General features: G+C 43.1%; 1 protein-coding gene and 1 long non-coding RNA gene across 4 annotated transcripts in view; both read left to right on the top strand.

Moving 5' to 3' along the window:
- LOC140703752 (uncharacterized) overlaps positions 1 to 10,441 on the top strand; it is a 62,366-nt gene extending 51,925 nt beyond the window's left edge. Inside the window, exons 4-6 of one of the 3 annotated variants that reach the window (XM_078387686.1) lie at positions 218 to 305; positions 6,037 to 6,124; positions 8,561 to 10,441. In XM_078387686.1, coding sequence (XP_078243812.1) covers positions 8,561 to 10,441 — 1,881 coding nt within the window. In that variant the 5' untranslated portion in view covers positions 218 to 305; positions 6,037 to 6,124. The remainder of the gene's footprint in view (positions 1 to 217; positions 306 to 6,036; positions 6,125 to 8,560) is intronic. The other 2 variants (XM_078387687.1, XM_078387688.1) reach the window with 2 other exon arrangements.
- A 174-nt stretch (positions 10,442 to 10,615) lies between these two features.
- LOC144587406 (uncharacterized) lies at positions 10,616 to 19,602 on the top strand. Its single transcript, XR_013542554.1, has 2 exons — positions 10,616 to 10,911; positions 15,573 to 19,602. It is a non-coding gene; the product is annotated as an uncharacterized LOC144587406 (long non-coding RNA).
- The last annotated feature ends 730 nt before the right edge of the window (positions 19,603 to 20,332 follow it).

The following is a 20,332-nucleotide window of genomic DNA, read 5'->3' as shown; positions in this document are numbered from 1 at the left end:
TTCCTTCCTTCCTTCCTTCCTTCCTTCCTTCCTTCCTGTGGTTTCTTTGTTGGCTGCTTTTCTGTTCCTCTTGTTCTGCTGCCTGAAGAAGAGAAAGAGAGGGGATGGAGCCCCATTCAATATAAACATGACAAAATCACACCCAGGAAGGAAACATTTTTGCTTTGCTTTATCCATGAAGCCTCCAGGCTGATCTTTTCCTTTTCTTTCCTCCTAGGAAGGGGCGAAACTGAGCTGAGTTTTCTTTGCTGTTTTTGAGACGAAAAACAAAAAGCCAAATCCCACATCCCTCCAGGATTTGCAAGGTGAGTGAGATTTCAAGAGGTGCCTTAAGTAGCCTTCCCACAAACACTCTCCTCTCAGTTTTCCCAGCCCAGCAGGGATTGGAATCCAGCTCTCCTGGTTTTCAGTCTGGTACTCCATCCACTTACAAAGCCTGTCCTAGCAAGTACAACCTGCAAGCTCTTCGAGCTGCTCGCGGCCAAATGCAACAGGCAGCCAGGAGATGCTCCAACGATTATTGGCTCCAGCTCTGCTCTCAGATACAGTTAGCAGCGGACACAGGTAACATCAAAGGAATGTATGACGGTATCAAGCAAGCCTTAGGTCCAATACAGAAGAAATCTGCTCCCTTGAAGTCTGCTACAGGTGTGCTCATCCAGGACCGAGTACAGCAGATGGAACGCTGGGTACAGCACTACTCCGAGCTATATTCCAGAGAGAATGTAGTAACCGAAGAAGCATTAAATAACATTGAGTGCCTGCCTGTCTTGGAAGAGCTAGACAGCGAACCAACCCTAGCAGAAATAAATGCGGCCTTGGATTCCCTCGCCTCCGGCAAGGCACCTGGAAGGGACAACATCCCTGTTGAAGTGCTGAAATGCTGTAAGGAGATCATCACCACCGAACTGTATGAAGTCTTTCGTCTCTGCTGGAGGGAAGGTGGAGTACCACAGGACATGAAGGATGCAAACATTGTCACATTGTACAAGAACAAAGGAGACAGGGGCGACTGCAATAACTACCGTGGCATCTCTCTTCTTAGCGTGGTAGGGAAGCTGCTTGCCCGCGTTGTGCTGAAGAGGCTCCAGGTGCTTGCAGACAGAGTCTATCCAGAATCACAGTGTGGATTTCGAGCCAATAGATCCACCACTGACATGGTATTCTCCCTCCGACAGCTGCAGGAGAAATGCAGGGAACAACAACAGCCACTCCTTGTGGCCTTCATAGACCTTACAAAAGCATTTGATCTGGTTAGCAGGGACGGCCTTTTTAAAATACTTCCCAAGATTGGTTGTCCACCTCATCTCCTCAACATCATCAGATCTTTCCATCAGGGAATGAAAGGCACTGTAGTTTTCGACGGCTCAACATCAGACCCCTTTGACATTCGAAGCGGAGTGAAACAGGGCTGTGTCCTCGCACCAACACTTTTTGGGATATTTTTTGCTGTCATGCTGAAGCATGCCTTTGGAACTGCAACCGAGGGCGTCTATCTCCGGACTAGATCAGACGGAAAGCTCTTTAATCTTTCTAGATTGAGAGCAAAGACCAAAGTACAACTGAAATGCATGCGGGACTTCCTCTTCGCAGATGATGCAGCCATTGTTGCCCACTCTACCGAAGACCTCCAACAACTCATGAATCGTTTCAGCAAGGCCTGCCAAGACTTTGGACTAACAATCAGCCTGAAGAAAACACAAGTCATGGGCCAGGGGGTGGACTCACCTCCTTCTATTACCATCTCCACAAAAGAATTGGAAGTTGTTCATGACTTTGTGTACCTCGGCTCAACCATCTCTGACACCCTCTCTCTAGATGTCGAGTTGGATAAACGCATTGGCAAAGCAGCCACCATGTTCTCTAGACTCACAAAGAGAGTATGGCTCAATAAGAAGCTGACGACACGTACGAAGATCCAGGTCTATAGAGCATGTGTCCTAAGCACACTCCTGTACTGCAGTGAGTCCTGGACCCTTTGTGCACGGCAGGAGAGGAAGCTGAACACCTTCCATATGCGTTGCCTCCGACGGATTCTTGGTATCACCTGGCAGGACAAAGTTCCAAACAGTGTAGTCCTAGAACGAGCTGGAATTTTCAGCATGAATACATTACTGAAGCAGCGACGTCTACGTTGGCTGGGGCACGTCGTGAGAATGACTGATGGTCGGATTCCAAAGGATCTCCTGTATGGAGAATTAGTGCAGGGAAAGCGCCCCAGAGGGAGACCACAACTGCGATACAAGGACATCTGCAAGCGAGATCTGAAGGCCTTAGGAATAGACCTCAACAGATGGGAAAACCTGACATCTGAGCGTTCAGCCTGGAGGCAGGCACTGCATCACGGCCTCTCCCAATTCGAAGAGACTCTTGCCCAGCAGGCCGAGGCAAAGAGGAAGTCACAAAAGCAGCAAAAGCAGGGAGCCAGACAGGGGACAGATTGGATTTGTCTTCAGTGTGGAAGGGACTGTCACTCTCGAATTGGCCTTCTCAGCCACACTAGACGCTGTTCCAAATTCTCCATACAGAGCACATTACCATAGTCTCTCGAGACTGAAGGATGCCTATGACTCCATCCACAACACCACTCTCCTTCTTTGAACATGTGAAGAGTGTTGGTGTGGGGAATTTTGCTTTACACCATTTACTTCGGACTCTGATGATAATTGATTAACAGGTAAAGTCATTTCTGTTCCCACCTTCTCCTTCAGTGTCACTCCCAAGATTGGTCCACGCACAGTGTCAAGAATAGACTACCGTAATTCTCTTTATGTGGGGCTTCCCTTGAAGCTGACACCAGCAGATGCAAGAGGGGCAGCGTCTCCTCAGTCCACCACTCTCCCCCTCCAGTCGTCTCCTCTGGGAAGGAGATTCCACACCCCCGTGTGGGGGAAGGTTCCTCCATTCCACATTCTCTCTTTTCTCCTTTCCTGTTTGCATCTGCTCTTCCCTTATCTTTCGGCTCCATCCTTTTCTCTCCTGTTTGCCCCAGTAGAAAGGTTTCCTGGCTGAGTGATGGTTCCTTCCCCTTCCGGCCTCTTCTTTTGATGCCCTTGGGAAGGAGAAGACAATTATGGGAAGAGGGAAAATAAAACATAACTTAACGTTTCTTGTTGGGTTCAAGCATTCAGGATTATGAGCACTTGTGAACTTCATTGTTAAGCACACTTTGGTGCCTCCCCCTAACAGATGGTCCAAGAAACAGCTGGAGAGTTAAAATACTCTTTTATTTTGACCTGGGCCAGTATTCTGGTTTCTTCTCCTTCTGTTGCTAATGCTGCTTTATTTGGTTAGTAGGGCTTTGATCAGACCCATTGAAGCCCAGAAGCCACTGGCAATGGTGCGGCTAAAAAATATTGTAAATAAATAAATAAATAAATAAATAAACGAAATGAGGAAACACACTCCCTTCATTCTTGTCCGATCTCCTTTTAGCACAACTTGGGAAAGACCCAATCTTTAGGTTGGAATCCTAAATCTTTTACTAGAAGTAAGTCCCTGTGATCATTTTGAAAGGAGTTACTGGGCATTTGTAGTTTTCGATGTAAAAACAAAACAAAATAAAAAAACACTCTGCTAACCTTCTGGAAAAGAAAGCAAAGAAGGAAAGGGAATAAGTGGCCCATTGTCCCACCTTATAAAGGAGGGGGCAACTTTTTCCCATTTATTTTTAGGGCTATGACCCCCAAATGTTTAGAAAATACATCCATGTCTCTCTTCAGAAAAGGTGTCACGCATCAGCTTCTTCTCCCTTCCTTGTGTTTGAAGGATGTCAAAGCCTGAGAAACGGCATCCTTCAGCCGTCCTCTGTCTCCCCCTCCAGAGGCATCGTGGTGGCATCAGAGCCCTTACCCATGTCATCTTTTCTTTGGGGTGGAGTGAAAGCTGGCAGCTTTTGCCTGTTCAGAGGCTGCTGGCTCTGTAATTAACAGAAGAGCCCTGCTGGATCATGCTAAGGACCCATTTAACCCGAAGTGCCACCACTGGCCTTTTGAGGTACCTTTTTTTTAAAAAAACCTTGAGATTATACAGACCCATCATGGCTGGTAACCTGTGATGGACTTTTCTTCCAGAAATTCGTCCAATCCTATTTTCAAGGCATCTAGGCCAAATGTCATCACCACATCCTGTGGCAAGCAGTTGTATAGACTAACAGCACAGTTGATAAGGAAATAGGATCCTTAGGGCGATCCTTAGATCCATCGAATTGGCCTTTTTTTCACTCCTGCCAGATACTGGGTGGACATTTTCTTCGACCTGTCCACCAGGACCCCAAGATCTCTTTCCTGATCCATCACAGACTATTCAGAACCCATTAGCTCCTGAAAAAAAGATTTGATTTCATGCCTCAGTGTGCATTCCTTTACATTTTCTTAAGTTTTCTTATATTGACACGCATTAGCTTTTTTACTGACAACTTGTCTACCTGACTGCTTATCCTTGTCTCCAGATCATTGATGAACAGGTTGAAAAGCACCGATCCCAGGACAGATCCCGGGAACACACCGCTGTTACCCTCTCTCCATTTTGAAAACCGCCCATTGACAATTCTCTCTTTCCTGGTTCTTAGTCTATAAGAGAGGGCTTGCCCTCTTATATACTGACTGGCGTTTTCTCAGCAGCCTTTGGCGAGTGATCGTGTCAAACATCTTCTAAAAATCCAGATAGACAATATCCACCAATTTGCTCACATCCACACGCCTGTTGAGATTTTCAAAGAGTTCTAAAAAGTTTGTGAGACAAGACGTGCCCTTAAAGAAGCCATTCTGATTCTCCCTCAGCAAGGTTTGTTCAATTTTAAGATTTTATCTTGGATGAGGCTTTCCACTGTCTTTTCTGGCACAGAAGTTAGGCTAACCAGCCTGCGGTTTCTGAGCTCCACCCACCTTCCGTTTTCAAAGATTGGCGTGACGTCTGCTTTCCTCCAGTCCTCTGGCACTGTGACTGTTTTGTTATGGACCAAGCCCGCTGGCCAATATTTTAGCTCCAGCAAGAGGTCAGACAAGACGCAACCAGCTGAACCAAAGTCCAAGCAGGACCCCAATGTATGGCCTTCAGCCTCCGGGTCCCCGCTGGGTTTTATGTTTTGACTCTTTTGGATCATCACCTGGCAGATCTGCTTTGACTGTATTCCTGCTTTGAGCAGGGGGTTGGACTTGATGACCTAGTTGGCCCCTTCCAACTTAACTTTTCCATGATTCTCTGATTCTATCTGTGTTTGGCCTCCAGGCAGCCTTCCTAGATGGGCCATCTGCTAGTTGAATGTTGAAAGGGTGGAAAGTGTGCTATATAGGCATTTGACTTAATACAAATCTCAAGAGAGAAGTAATGCTGGAAGAAACAGAATCTGTAGAGTAACATTTTCTACCCCAAGACCAGGAATAAAACTAATTTTGGCCATATTCGTATATCACTCCCCCTTTTTAAATTTTGACAATAGAAACAATGATGAATTTAAATCTTCTCCTCTTTGTTGAGCCTTTCCTGAACAGAAACCAACACACACAGGCAAAAGTCTAGATATAGCACATACAAATAATCCCAAAATAATAAGAACCACAATTTGAATTACAATTGGTCCCATGACAACAGAGAGTCCGGTCCATCCCTCGGTCCACTCCATTACACAGGCTCTGCTGTTTTCTAGATGTTGATTTTCTTTACCATCTTTAGTGTAGCTTTAGTTTGATTCATTTTAATGTTTGTAGTCTTGCTATTTTTCACTGTGAAATATTGCCTTTTTCTGATGCACATATGCTCCCTTGGGTCATTTTTAAGGAGAAAGGCAGGGTAAAAATAGTTTCAGTAGACAGTGGGAGACATACCATGTTGTATGCTACTGTTTTCATTGCATGTGTCAAGAAGGAAGATATGCCTGCCTGCCTACCTGCCTGCTTTTGTGTTTGTCTTGTTCTGCTGCCTGAAGGAGGGAGAGAGATGGGGATGGAGCCCCGTTCAATAGAAACATGACGAAGGGACATTTTTGATTTGCTTTATCCATAAAGCCTCTGGGTTGATCTTTTTCTTTTCTCCTAGGAAGGGGTGAGACTGAGCTGAGTCGTCTTTGCTGTTTTGGGGACCAAAAACAAAGAACCAAATCCCACATCCCTCCAGGATTTGCAAGGTAAGTGGGATTTTAAGAGGTGGCTTAAGTAGCCTTGCCACACAATGTCCTCTCAATTTCCCTGGCCCAGCAGGGATTTGAATCCAGCTCTCCTGGTTTCCAGTCTGGTACTCCATTCACAACACCACACTTCTTCTTTGAAAATGTGCAGAGTGTTGATTTTCGGGGTATGGTTTTCTTTGCATCTTATTTAGTTTTTTTCAAAGATTTCAACCCAAACCCCATGGTCACCAATGGCAGGTCCTCTTGATAAGAGGCAAACCTTCCCTGGAACAGACATTAGGCTAACTGGCCTGTGGTTTCCCACTGGAATGCCATCACCTCCACTGGCCTTGTTGTTAGCCAGGCTTTCTAAGGCCCACTTGACTTCCCTCTCCAGGATGTCTGGCTCAAGGTCAGCAACCACACTATCTGGCATGTCCAAGATATCCATATCTTTCTGGTATAATTCCTCTGTGTATTCTTGCAACCTCTTCTTGATGTCTTCTGCTTCTGTAAGATCCCTACCATTTTGTACTTTACCATGTCCATCTTTGCACAAAATATTCCTTTAATATCTCCGATTTTTTTGAACAGATCTCTGGTTTTTCCCTTTCTATTAATTTCCTCTATTTCTTTGCACTGTTGATTTAAGAAGGCCCTCTTGTCTCTCCTTGCTATTCTTTGGAAGTCTGCATTAAATTTTCTGTAACTTTCCTTATCTCCCTTGCTTTTGTTTTCCCTTCTCTGCTATTTGTAAGGCCTCATTAGACAGCCACTTTGGTTTCTTCCATTTCCTTTTTCTTTGGGATGGTTTTTGTTGCTGCCTCCTGTACAATGTTACGAGCCTCTATCCAAAGTTCTTCAGGCACTCTGTCCACCAAATCTAGTTCCTTAAATCTGTTCTTCACTTCCACTGTGTATTCATAAGGGATTCGGTTTGGATTATACCTTACTAGCCCACTGGTTTTTCCTACTTTCTTCAGGTTATGCTTGAATTTTGTTACAAGGAGCTAATGATGAGAGCCAAAATCAGCTCCAGGTCTTGTTTTTGCTGACTGTATAGAGCTTCTCCATCTTTGGCTGCAGAGAATATAATCAATCTGATTGCGGTATTGCTCATCTGGTGATTTCCATGTATAGAGTCGCCTCTTGTGTTGTTGGAAAAGAGTGTTTGTGATGACCAGCTTGTTCTCTTGACAAAACTCTATTAGCCTTTGCCCTGCTTCATTTTGAATCGCAAACATTCCTGTTGTTCCTTTTATCTCTTGACTCCCTACTTTAGCATTCCAGTTCCCTATAATGAGAAGAACATCTTTCTTTAGTGTCAGTTGTAGAAGATGTTGTAGGTCTTCATAGAATTGATCAATGTCAGCCTCTTCAGCATTGGTGGTTGGTGCATAAACTTGGATTACTGTGATGCTGAAAGGTCTGGCTTGGATTCGTATTGAAATCATTCTCTCATTTTTGACATAGTTTTAGGTTGATCACCGGGCAATTCGGATAGCAAAGAGTCCTAGAGAGAAATGTTAAAGATGTCAACCACATACACAAGGATGTCTGCCAGCAGAGTCCTCCATACATACCTCTGGATCCAGCTCTCTCGGAGTTCTCTCTTTTAATAAACATACTAGCTCACAGATAATTGACAGTATACAGATAGGGCAATGGTTGCATAATGCCATTAGGATTGGCCGAAGAGAGGCTTTGAAGCTAGCTCACTATCACTATGAGAAAGAGGAAGGATGGGTAGACACGCCTCCTGTCAGAATTAGCTGTGACATCATCTAAGAGAGTGTGCTCTACATCTGTAAAATCAGCCACCAGCTTAGCAACCTTGGGAGCCCCACCCCATTTCCCATTTTTCTTTTTTCCTTACAAGAAGAAATGTCAGCTGCAAAAAAAGCTATGAGTTACAACCTGTAAGGGGACATAAGCAATTGAAGAGAAAACAGGGGCATGAAAGGCGGATTTGTACTTTCAGATCCCTATAGTCAGAATCAAATCCAAGTTCTTTGTTTTGAGGGATTGCTGCACCTTTGGGCTGAAGGAGCTTGGCTTAATTCCCAGTGGAGATGTTCCATTAATTCATCAAATGTTTTTATTTTATCAAGTGGTTCGATGGATGTTGTGATGGAAATCTGAAGGTCCTAACACTTCTCCCTTAATAGTAGATTTTAGAACCTGCTAACATATCATGATCCCATACTAGTCCTTTTGAGGCATCCTGGTAAATACAACGTGTTTGATTTACATACACACACAGGACAACATAACGCAGGAGCATCCTATCAGTGGCTAACCTCTGTTCCAAAGCCATATTCTTCAGGGAAACTACGTCAGGCTTTAATTTTGCTTGTATCTCCATAGTGACATACTCCAAGAGATCTATGGCTCCTAAAGTATTATATACAGATTTTGAAAGTGCTTGTTTCTCTTCTTTTTCTAATCTACCAGATGATGAAGAGGAGAAGAATTGCGCAGCAACATCTGGGGCAACCTGGGCAGGAACTCATAACCAAAGAAGAAAACAGAGAATTCAAAATCCAAGTGGACAGGAATAGACATCATGTAAAAGAACTCACGCAGCAGAGAAACCACATAAATGCATGTAATCTCAGTAGACATCATATAGCTCATGAAGGGAAGAAACTGTATCTATGTTTGGAATGTGGAAAGAGCTTCAATCTGAGTGATACACTTAGGTCACATGAAAGAACTCACACTGGGGAGAAACCACATAAATGCATGGAATGTGGAAAGAGCTTTAGTCGGAGTGGTCATCTTAGGTTACATCAAAGGACTCACAGTGGGGAGAAACCACATAAATGCATGGAATGTGGAAAAACCTTCACTGTAAATTGGCACCTTAGGTTACATCAAAGGACTCACACTGGGGAGAAACCACATAAATGCATGGAATGTGGAAAGAGCTTCATTCACAGTGGTGCACTTAGGTTACATCAAAGGACTCACACTGGGGAGAAACCACATAAATGCATGGAATGTGGAAAGGGCTTTACTCAGATTGCTGGCCTGAAGTCACATGAAAGAACTCACACTGGGGAGAAACCACATAAATGCATGGAATGTGGAAAGAGCTTTAGTAGAAGTGATACCCTTAGGTTACATCAAAGGACTCACACTGGGGAGAAACCACATAAATGCATGGAATGTGGAAAGACCTTCACTGTAAATTGGCACCTTAGGTTACATCAAAGAACTCACACTGGGGAGAAACCACATACATGCAAGGAATGTGGAAAGAGCTTCATTCACAGTGGTAAACTTAGGTTACATCAAAGGACTCACACTGGGGAGAAACCACATAAATGCATGGAATGTGGAAAGAGCTTCAGTCAGAGTGGTAAACTTAGGTTACATCAAAGGACTCACACTGGGGAGAAACCACATAAATGCATGGAATGTGGAAAGATGTTTAGTAGCAGTGGTACACTTAGGTTACATCAAAGGACTCACACTGGGGAGAAACCACATAAATGCATGGAATGTGGAAAGAGCTTCAGTCAGAGTGGTAAACTTAGGTTACATCAAAGGACTCACACTGGGGAGAAACCACATAAATGCATGGAATGTGGAAAGAGGTTTAGTAGCAGTGGTACCCTTAGGTTACATCAAAGGACTCACACTGGGGAGAAACCTTATATATGCATGGAATGTGGAAAGAGCTTCAGTCAGATTGGTACCCTTAGGTTACATCAAAGGACTCACACTGGGGAGAAACCACATACATGCATGGAATGTGGAAAGAGCTTTAGTCAGAGTGTTGGCCTGAAGTCACATGAAAGAACTCACACTGGGGAGAAACCATATAAATGCATGGAATGTGGAAAGAGCTTCATTCACAGTGGTAAACTTAGGTTACATCAAAGGACTCACACTGGGGAGAAACCACATAAATGCATGGAATGTGGAAAGAGCTTCAGTCAGAGTGGTAAACTTAGGTTACATCAAAGGACTCACACTGGGGAGAAACCACATAAATGCATGGAATGTGGAAAGAGGTTTAGTAGCAGTGGTACCCTTAGGTTACATCAAAGAACTCACACTGGGGAGAAACCACATAAATGCATGGAATGTGGAAAGAGCTTCAGTCAGAGTGGTACCCTTAGGTTACATCAAAGGACTCACACTGGGGAGAAACCACATAAATGCATGAAATGTGGAAAGAGCTTTAGTCAGAGTGTTGGCCTGAAGTCACATGAAAGAACTCACACTGGGGAGAAACCACATAAATGCATAGAATGTGGAAAGAGCTTTAGTAGCAGTGGTACCCTTAGGTTACATCAAAGAACTCACACTGGGGAGAAACCATAGAAATGCATGAAATGTGGAAAGAGCTTTAGTCAGAGTGTTGGCCTGAAGTCACATGGAAGAACTCACACTGGGGAAAAACCACATGAATGCATGGAATGTGGAAAGACCTTTAGTCACTGTGGTAATCTTAGGTTACATCAAAGAACTCACACTGGGGAGAAACCATAGAAATGCATGAAATGTGGAAAGAGCTTTAGTCAGAGTGTTGGCCTGAAGTCACATGGAAGAACTCACACTGGGGAGAAACCACATAAATGCATGGAGTGTGGAAAGAGCTTCAGTCAGAGTGGTACCCTTAGGTTACATCAAAGGACTCACACTGGGGAGAAACCACATAAATGCATAGAATGTGGAAAGAGCTTTAATCAAAGTGGTTCCCTTAGTTCACATCAAAGGACTCACACTGGGGAGAAACCATAGAAATGCATGGAATGTGGAAACAGGTGTATTCAGAGCTCCTGATAAGAAGGCATGAGGAGCTCATTGAGTTTTGTGCTGGTTTCCACTGTAAAGAATAAATAACAAAATAATAATAATAATAATAATATAATTTATTGTCATTGTAAGTATATACACAGTATACCATACAACGAAATTCACAGACACCCAGAGACCAGACACATGCAGACACATAACATTCCCCAAACACTCCCCACCCTGGTCTGCTGAAAACAGAGAGAAAAGAGAAAAAATGGAGTGCATTTTGAAGTACCACTTGTGACGTATTTTACTTCTATCGTTAATTAACAGAGAGATATCACAAAATAGACGTGGAACCGTATGTTAAAAAATGAGAATAAGCACATATATTTTGCAATAGACGCTTTTTCAAAATTTGTAAAAATAAAAGAGGATGGATGTTCTAAGGCTAACTGATGAAAGAAAAGCAAGTAGTGAAGAGACAACCTGTCATTTGTTTGAAAAAGCTTTACCATCATAAATAATAACTAAGTGATTTTTAAAAAGGATACCAATGAATGTCTATTCTCGATTTATTATGAACAAAACTATATATATATTCTGTATTGTTCATGAAGAACTAGGTGTTTCTATGCTATTGTATTGAGAGTATATTGCTCCGTAATGGCAGGGATTGTAGGAAAGAGTGGAAATTTTTGTTTTTCTAGCTCTGGTCTCTGCAGGCCCTGGACTGAACTGGGTCAGTGGTGACCAAATCCTTTGATCCTTGACATCTGAGCTTCTCAGAGGCTGGGAAACCCAAGCTTTGGGAAGATTTGGTTTTTCTGACTGATGCAGAACAAAGGAATATAAATATTGGGGGAGATCTTCCACAAACTGTTATTAAAAAGGAACGGAGAACCATAGATTTTTGATTTCATGGACTACAACAGAACCATGGAACTGATACCAGGTGAAAGTCCTTGGAGGAGTGGAAAGATAACTATCAGGCAGGGACAGCCAGCAATGGATTTTACACATCCCTGGTTGAGAACAAAATGTTCTCTGTTTTAGCAACACACTTAGAGCCAAATATTGCTTTTTTCCTTTGTATACATTTATTTTTAATGTTTAAATACTTTTATATGTCTTTCATTAAAAATTATAAACTTTTTTCCATTTACATTAGCTGCTTCGAGTCCTTTTAAAGGAGAAAGGTGGGGTAAAAATATTTTAAATAAATAGTGGAAAAATACACTTTTGTTTGCTACTGCTTTGATCACAGGTGTTTGTGGGAAGCATGTCCAGTTACTCTCTTGTTCCCTGCTGTTTCCTCCACCTCACTGGGACAGGAGAGCTTTTATCTTGGAGCCCAGCATGAGATCTTCCTTCCTTCCTTACTGTGGTTTCTTCGTTGGCTGCCTTTCTGTTACTCTTGTTCTGCTGCATGAGAGAGATGGGGGTGTAGCCCCGTTCAATATAAACATGATGGAGGCACATCCCAGAAGGAAATGTTTTTGATGTGCTTCATCCGCAAAGCCTTCAGGCTGATATCTCTTTGCAAAGGGGGCTGCGATGGAGGGCAGGCACTTTCCTTCTGAGGGGGAACATCTGCCAGACCTCTTGTTCTTTTGCACACACTCTGTGTGTTTCTCTCTCTCTCTCTCTCTCACACACACACACACACACACACACACACACGGAGAACCCTAGTTGAAACGGCCCCATGGGCCACGTACTTCCCGCATAAGGCCTTGGCCCCAAGCCATTGGTAGCCCACTCCAGAGTCTCCCCTGTCTGTGGTGGAAGACAGAAAATGACCCCATGATTGAGATGCTTTATTTCATTATCTGGGGGCATTTCTTGGCTACTGTGCGCCATCAGAGAGGGTAGGGCATCCTCCTTCTTTCCAGGAGATGTCCTCAGGCCAAAGGGTCCCTCTTGAGCCTCAGGCAGTGAATGACAAGCAGGAACAGCATTAGAAGAGAGGTGAGGTCTTCCTATGATGTGCCTACGCCTTCATAGGAATTGCATGATTTCCATTGTTTCTAAAGCTGGTATCTTTACCTGCACTTTTGTTGTTGCCGGTTCAGTGGCTCTGGATGGAGGAGAAGGAAGGGCTGACCAGATCCCTCTCCCGACCAGATCCCAGGCTGGGAATCCCCTGCAGGAAGAGGGGTGGGGTGGTTGGGTGGAGGGATTTCCTCCCTCCCTCTGTATGAGTGTTGGGGGGGGCTTCCTGGTGGCATTGGGAGAAAATCCCCCCTTTTTTCAGAGAGAGGGAAGGCCAGAGGCGGAAAAGAGATCTTCCCCCCAAAGGAGTGGCTCCTCCTGGTGGTGGTGGTGGCTTTCTCCTGGATGCCCCATTCAGAGCCGCACTGTTTGCAAAAGGCCCCTCCTTCCCTCCGGTCCTCCACTGCCTCCCAGAGTTTGGTCAGATTCAAGTTCGTAGCTTTGATGACACTGTCCAGCCATCTCGTCCTCTGTCGTCCCCTTCTCCTCTTGCCCTCACACTTTCCCAACATCAGCGTCTTTTCCAGAGACTCTTCTCTTCTCATGGGATGGGCAAAGTCCTGGAGCCTCAGCTTCAGGATCTGTCCTTCCAGTGAGCACTCAGGGTTGATTTCGTTTAGAACAGATAGGTTTGTTCTCCTTGCAGTCCAGGGGACTCTCCAGAATGTCCTCCAGCACCATAATTCAAAAGCATAAATTCTTCGGCGGTAAGCTTTCACAACATGCGAAATTCTCAAATTCTATCTCTGGCCTTAATATGGTATATAGGAAAGACAAATAGATTTGCATAAGCCTGGGAGGCAGGAAAGTTTTAATGGTCAGATCATACTTTCACACTATTAAAGAGCAGGCCGGGTAGGTGGGGCTCATCAGCCATGGAAGGCAGCCCACCTAGGAGAAGGAAAACTCCGATTTCAAACCTCCACTGCCTTGTGGTTATATCCACTCATGGAAAAGGCTTCAGGAGTTAACCTAGAGGCAAAATCCGGAGCTGTAGTCCCGAAGGCAGCATGTGTCATTCTGCCAACTCCTGCGACATTGCTGGAACCAGTTGTACTGGCTCTTGCCTTTCCATTGGACCATTTCAGCAATGTGGAGAGGGAGGATCTGCTTCTTGGGTAACAACCTATCCTCCATGTTACCTTACCTGGGCTTCATGCTCTGGAGAGGACACTCCTCGATTCAGAGCATGTTACCATAGCCTCTCGAGACTGAAGGATGCCTATGATGATGTATTCTTAGAAAGTTTGAAGTGTTCTGAAGATGTATTCTCTGTCTTTCTAGATTATGACCTCCAGTGTTTTAATGTTTTCGCATTTTAGGTTCAAGCACATATTAAGTATTCCCTATTATCTAAAATTAAATTCCTGCATCTTTTTACAAGGTGCAAGGATGTATTTTAAGTAAGACTGCAGTTTTTGTATAACAGTATGATGTTTGGATTTAAAGAGCTGTACTGACAGTTTTTTCCTCATGCCTGTAAGACTGCATTACATACTTTTCTGGATTTAGTTTATTTAAGTATGGATGCAAGAAATGATGTAAATAAATTAACTTGTACAGAATTAAGAAATTTTGAAATTGCCTGGAATCATTGCAACAATGAAAAGACTTCTTATGAGATACCCAGATGAGCTTCAAACACCTTGTCACTGGTTGTCTGCGTGAGGGAGAGATTTGGGCTGAACCCATCCTGACTGGATTGCCGTCCTTTCCTGAGGAGAGGAGGGAGAAGCCCACAGAGCCCGAGAGACAACATACGTAGGACCCGTCAGAGAAGTGACACCTCCATGGGGAGAACGGGAAGACAGAGAGGTGAGAATTGTCAGAGAGGAAAACATGAGAATACAGAGATACCTCCGAGTAAAGAATCAAAGGTTGAGACCAATGAAAGGGTGGGAGAGTCAGGAAATAAAGAGCCTGGGATGTCTAAGGTGGACGTTCCAATGAGGGAAGCAGAAGGTCCATCAGAGGAAAGGAAGGATGCACTGGGTAAAGGTATGTTAAGAGCAGCAGAGGTGCAGGAGAAAAAGAAAGGAATAAGACAGGAGGAGGGAAGAGAAAATTTATCTTGGGGAACAATCAAGAAGGGAGACAGCGGAAGCTGGAGAGGTAGAAGGGCAAAAGAAGGAGAGGATATTACCACAAGGCTGGGAGTGGATATGGATGGAGAAACCCTGGACCAAACAGTGGGAGAACTTGATGATACCTCATGAAGAGGCAGAAATGAGTTAGAGAGAAGCAAGACCAGTGAATCCCTCCTATTGATGAGAGAAAGAGGTGAGTGAGTGAGGGGAGAAAGATGAGGGAGGAGAGAGGCAAGCTAGCCGAAGAGAGAAAGGGGGAGATGGACCAACCCCTCAGAGAGGGTTTTTGGCAGGACCCCGCTGGGTCAGTTGTCTTTCTTGGAGCCCACATGGGTAACTGCACATCTCTAGATGTCTGAGAATATCGAACTCCCACAGTCTACTTTCTTTGTTGGTGTCACACATTTTCTGCAATCATAATCAACATTGAGGAATCATAGAATTTCCTTGCCTGGGAGGTCTGTAAATTTCTGTAGGATTCCTGGGGAATCAGGTATCCTAATGAAGTTCTGACCGGTAAATATCAAAGACATCATATAGGGGAGAGGTGATAAATAGGAGAACCTTCAATAAAAGCAGTCATCTTTCTATTCAAAGATCTCATACAAAGTGGAAAATTTTGAAATGAATGGTGTGAGTTATTGGTCCCATAAATGAGATCAAAAACCACGAAACAGGAAAATCCAGGCCCCATTCACTCCCATTCGAAATTAAACTGCTTGAGTCAACACAGTTCCTGGGACATGAACTCTTGGCAGCCTGCATTTAAAGTCTGTTTCGATTTTATTAAAAGGAATCACTCAATACCGTATCTTTACTGTTTAATGACTCAATTTTGGTAACGTAAGCCAAATTAATTATCTATAAGGAAACTGTTCTGTTCAAAGGACTAGAAAGGCCAATTATTAAACAACAGAAGTTTATTTAAGTGAACAAAGAAAACATTTCTCTACAGTTTCATTTCTAAGCAACAGCATAATGGTTCAGCACCTTCTATAAAAGTTAACTAGTAAAACAAAACAAAAACTAAACTATAAACTAAGGTAAGCAAACGATATTCTTACGCAGTCCATATTGTTGAATTAGGTTCCTTCGCTTGGATCAAAGAAATGCGACGCCATGTTTTCAGAAACCCCAAAACTCTCTTCTCTCCCTCAAGTTACTTTTTCCAACCTCTTGTAAATTTCTCCAACCTGCCCCCTCCTGACATATTCAACCAATCATGAAGGCAAGAATTAGCATAGGGTACGCCCTACTTTCCCACCAACACCAAAGAATTGTTTATCATTCAGGTTAGAGATATTTTGACTCTGCCGTGTTTTCCTCTCCAGCTGCGGCGATAAGGAAAGCTGAAAATAACTACTAGTAATTTTCCAGAACTTAGCCTGTGTCAGACTCAAAATGGATTCCTCTATGGTTAAGACATGACTACATAACCCATCTCTAATTAGAAAAATACACTTCATCACACACCCCCGCTAAATTTCTTCTAAATTCAGAACAGTTATTCTGAGCTAATTTGAAGTAAATTGATAAAACAACTAAAAGTAAATGATTATATATGGATTATAACAAACAATATAGCAATACAATCTTTTGGCACACCATTCAGTTATACAAAAAGGAAACAAGCATGTTAGCTCATTAGCCACAGTAACTACTCCAACCGTCTTCCATCTTCTTTAGCGGTCAGGAACATCTGGATCTTCACAGTACATCCTGGAAAGTCCATCTGCCACCACATTTAGCTTTCCAGGTATATGTTGAACTTCAAAATCAAAATCCTGTAATGCTAAACTCCATCTTAACAATTTTTGGTTCTGAGACTTCATCTTTTGTAACCAGACTAAGGCTCTATGATCAGTTTGGAGTGTAAATTTACGCCCCCATAGATAAGGTCGTAAAAGATTAAGAGACCAATATATAGAAAGAGCCTCTTTTTCAAGGATTGCATAATGTCTCTCTCTTTCCAAGAGCTTTCTAGAGAAGTATGAGATAGGATATAGATTCCCATCCTCCCCTTGCTGTAACAAAATAGCTCCTAATCCAAATTCTGAAGCATCGGTTTGCAAAATGAAAGGCTTATCAAAATCAGGTGATTTCAGTATAGGGGCATGAATAATCTTCGCTTTTAAGGCCTCAAAAGCCTCTTGGCACTCGGGGGTCCAATTAACTTTGACAGGCTGTCTCTTCTTAGTTAGCTCTGTCAGAGGTGTAGCCAATTCACTGAAATCAGGGATGAATTTCCTGTAATAGCCAACTACACCTAAAAATGAACGCACTTGTTTCTTGGTTTTTGGAATAGGCCAATCATTGATAGCTTGAACTTTGGCTTGCAGAGTATGAATTTCACCTTGACCAACCAAATGACCCAAATATGTGACCTTCCCTTTCATCCATTGACATTTACTAGCTTTGACAGTAAGACCAGCTTGATGAATTCTAGACAACACAGTTTCAACATGAGACATATGAGAGTCAAAATCAGAACTGAAAATAGCAACATCATCAAGATAAGCACTAGCAAAAGGTAGACCTTTTAAAACTTTATCTATCATTCTCTGAAATGATGCTCCTGCGTTTTTCAATCCAAATGGTAGCCTTTTGAATCTAAAAGTGCCTACATGAGTGATAAAAGCGGTCTTATCTCGTGAATTTTCGGCTAAATCCAGCTGCCAGTAAGCATTCTTTAAGTCAATTATGCTGATAAAATTTGCCTTGGCCAATTTTTCAATTAAATGATCCATTCTAGGCAATGGATAAGGATCTGAAACAGTAACACTGTTTAACTTTCTGTAATCCACACAGAACCTTATCTCATCAAGAATCTTGCCAGTGGAATCTTTTTTCGAAACCAGAACCACTGGAGATGAGTATGGGGATGATGACTCCTCAATCACATCCAGAGATAACATCTTTTGTATCTCTTGTTCAATCCGTAGAGCATGATCACCAACTGCTCTGTATGGACTAGATCGAATTGGCTGACTATCGGTAGTGATAATTTCATGACTGACCAAATTTGTGTAACCTGGCTTATCTGAAAAAACCTCTTGATATTTTTCTAAGATTTGGTACAGCTTTCCCTTCTGAAGTGAGGTACCTGTCAAAACAAGGTTGTCAGCCCAATCACCAGCATCTTCTAATTCAGCTAGCATATCAACAGGCTCATATTCAGACTGATGACAAGCAACCTTATATTGCAAAACCATTGCAGTTCTGTCTTTATACAATTTCAACCTATTGACATGGTAACTTACAGGCTTTTTATCAGAATTCAACATTTTTACTAAATAATTGTTATTCCCCAGTTTCTGTACCACTTCCCCTGGACCTTCCCAGCCAACTTCTAATTTAGAAGGTCTGAGGGGGTTTAAAACAAGAACCAAATCTCCCACATCAAATTCCCTGTGTCTGGAATGTCTGTCATGGTAGAGTTTCTGGGTTGATTGAGCATTTAGCAAATTGTCTTTGGCCAATTCTTGCACAGCTAACAGTTTTTCTTGCAGATTTCTGACAAAATCAGCAACTGGAACTGTGCTGCTTTTCACCACACCTTCCCAATCAGATTTCAGGAAATCCAAAGGTCCTTGTAGATTCCTCCCAAATACCACTTCACTTGGAGAGAAACCACCAAGAGAAGTGTGAGCAGAACTTCGATAAGCAAATAAAACAAATGGTAACAGATCGTCCCAAATATTACCATACACCTGTACCATGGTCTTGATCATCCTCAGTAAGGTTTGTTGACCTCTCTCAATTAACCCATGACTTTCAGGATGATAGGCGGAGCTAAATTTTATTTCTATTCCACTAAGTTCACAAATTTTGTCCATTAAGGAGCTACGAAACGCCCCCGCCTGATCACAATTTATCTGAGATGGTACTCCAATACGTGAGCACAAGTCTATGATGATGCGTGCGATGGTGGAAGCTCTTAGATTACTCAATGCATAGGCCTCGATCCAACGACTAGCTTGGCAGATGAAAGAGATGATGTATTTCTTCTTAGACTTAGTTGGAACAAAAGGTCCCATGACATCCATTTGCAAACATTGGAAAACTTGATCAGGTATTTCCATTAAGAACATTTCCGACTTCGTCTTATCGGTCTGATAACCTGTTTTTTGGCAATAGTCACATGAACTGACATAGTCCTTCACATTTTTGTTAATACCAGGCCAATAAAAATGCTGAGAAATTCTTTTTAAAGTTTTTTGCACACCTTGGTGACCACTAGATGGATTGTCATGAGCTAATTCAAGAATCCTCAGTCTGTATTCCTGTGGTACTACTAGCTGTTGTGTGGGTTGCATGTTCAAGTGTGATTTGGGATGATATTCTCTATACAAAAGTCCATTCTGGCCCCACACAAAGTTAACTTGCTGTGTTATTGGGTTTTGAGCATAGTCATCTGCTTGTGCTCTCAAGGAAGCTAGTGAGGGATCAGTCATTTGCTTCACTTTAAACTCAGCTGACCCCATAGGCACTGATTCCTCTATTTCCACTTCTGTATTAGCTGCATTATCTTGTTCTGCCACTAGATGTTGCTGCTGGTCTAAGTTTGTAGTAGGGACAGCTTCATCAGAAACACTCCCAGTCTCTGCTTTTTGGGTTTGGGAACGGGTAACCACTTTAACAGCAGGACCTTCCTGACTCTGCTTAAAATTCAAATAGGTGAGGTCATTTCCCAGCAAGAAGTCAGGTTTCCCCTCATGAGTGAGGCAAAGTTTAGTACCACGCCAATTCTTGAACGATAATTCCACAAACGCGAGAGGAATATGTTGTTCTCCCGCCTCTCCTGAACCATAGGTCCTAATGGGTAACCTTAAATTGTCCAAAATCAGTTCTGGGTGCAAAAATTTTCGGGATATGGAAGAAAGTTCAGCACCAGAATCACTGTAAGCATTTAGAACCACCTGTTCCTTATCAGTATACAAAATCACTTCTTCAGAATAAGTCCTCATAGCCCATTCTTTCTGAGACTCAGGGATTACGCAATCCGGGTCCATTAGGGTATACTTTTTCCCCTGTGGAGACTGTCTTATAACTCCTGCTTGTTCTCCTCCACGAACGTCTAATATTTGAGGCACGTAGTAATTTACCGCTGCCTGTCTATCACTGGCTAGTGAAGCGGTAGTACTCCCACTGGGTTGATTCTGTCTAGGCACTGTGCCCATGACAGTCTGGCCTTGAGTTGGTACTTGTTGACTCTCTGGGGTGTTAGGGCTTACCAGAGATACTTTGGGTGTGCCTCCCTTGGATTTGCGTGGCGCTGGTACCGGTGTCCTAACATCTGACTTCCTAGCTTGACTAGGGGGTCCTTGAGATAGTCCACAGTCCTTTTGTAGATGAGGGCCACCGCATTTGAAACAAGCAAAAGTGGGTCTGC

Source organism: Pogona vitticeps, chromosome 2 (assembly GCF_051106095.1).
Source record: "Pogona vitticeps strain Pit_001003342236 chromosome 2, PviZW2.1, whole genome shotgun sequence".
Classification (NCBI taxonomy): Eukaryota; Metazoa; Chordata; class Lepidosauria; order Squamata; family Agamidae; genus Pogona; species Pogona vitticeps.
This window is presented reverse-complemented; position numbering and strand designations above follow the sequence as displayed.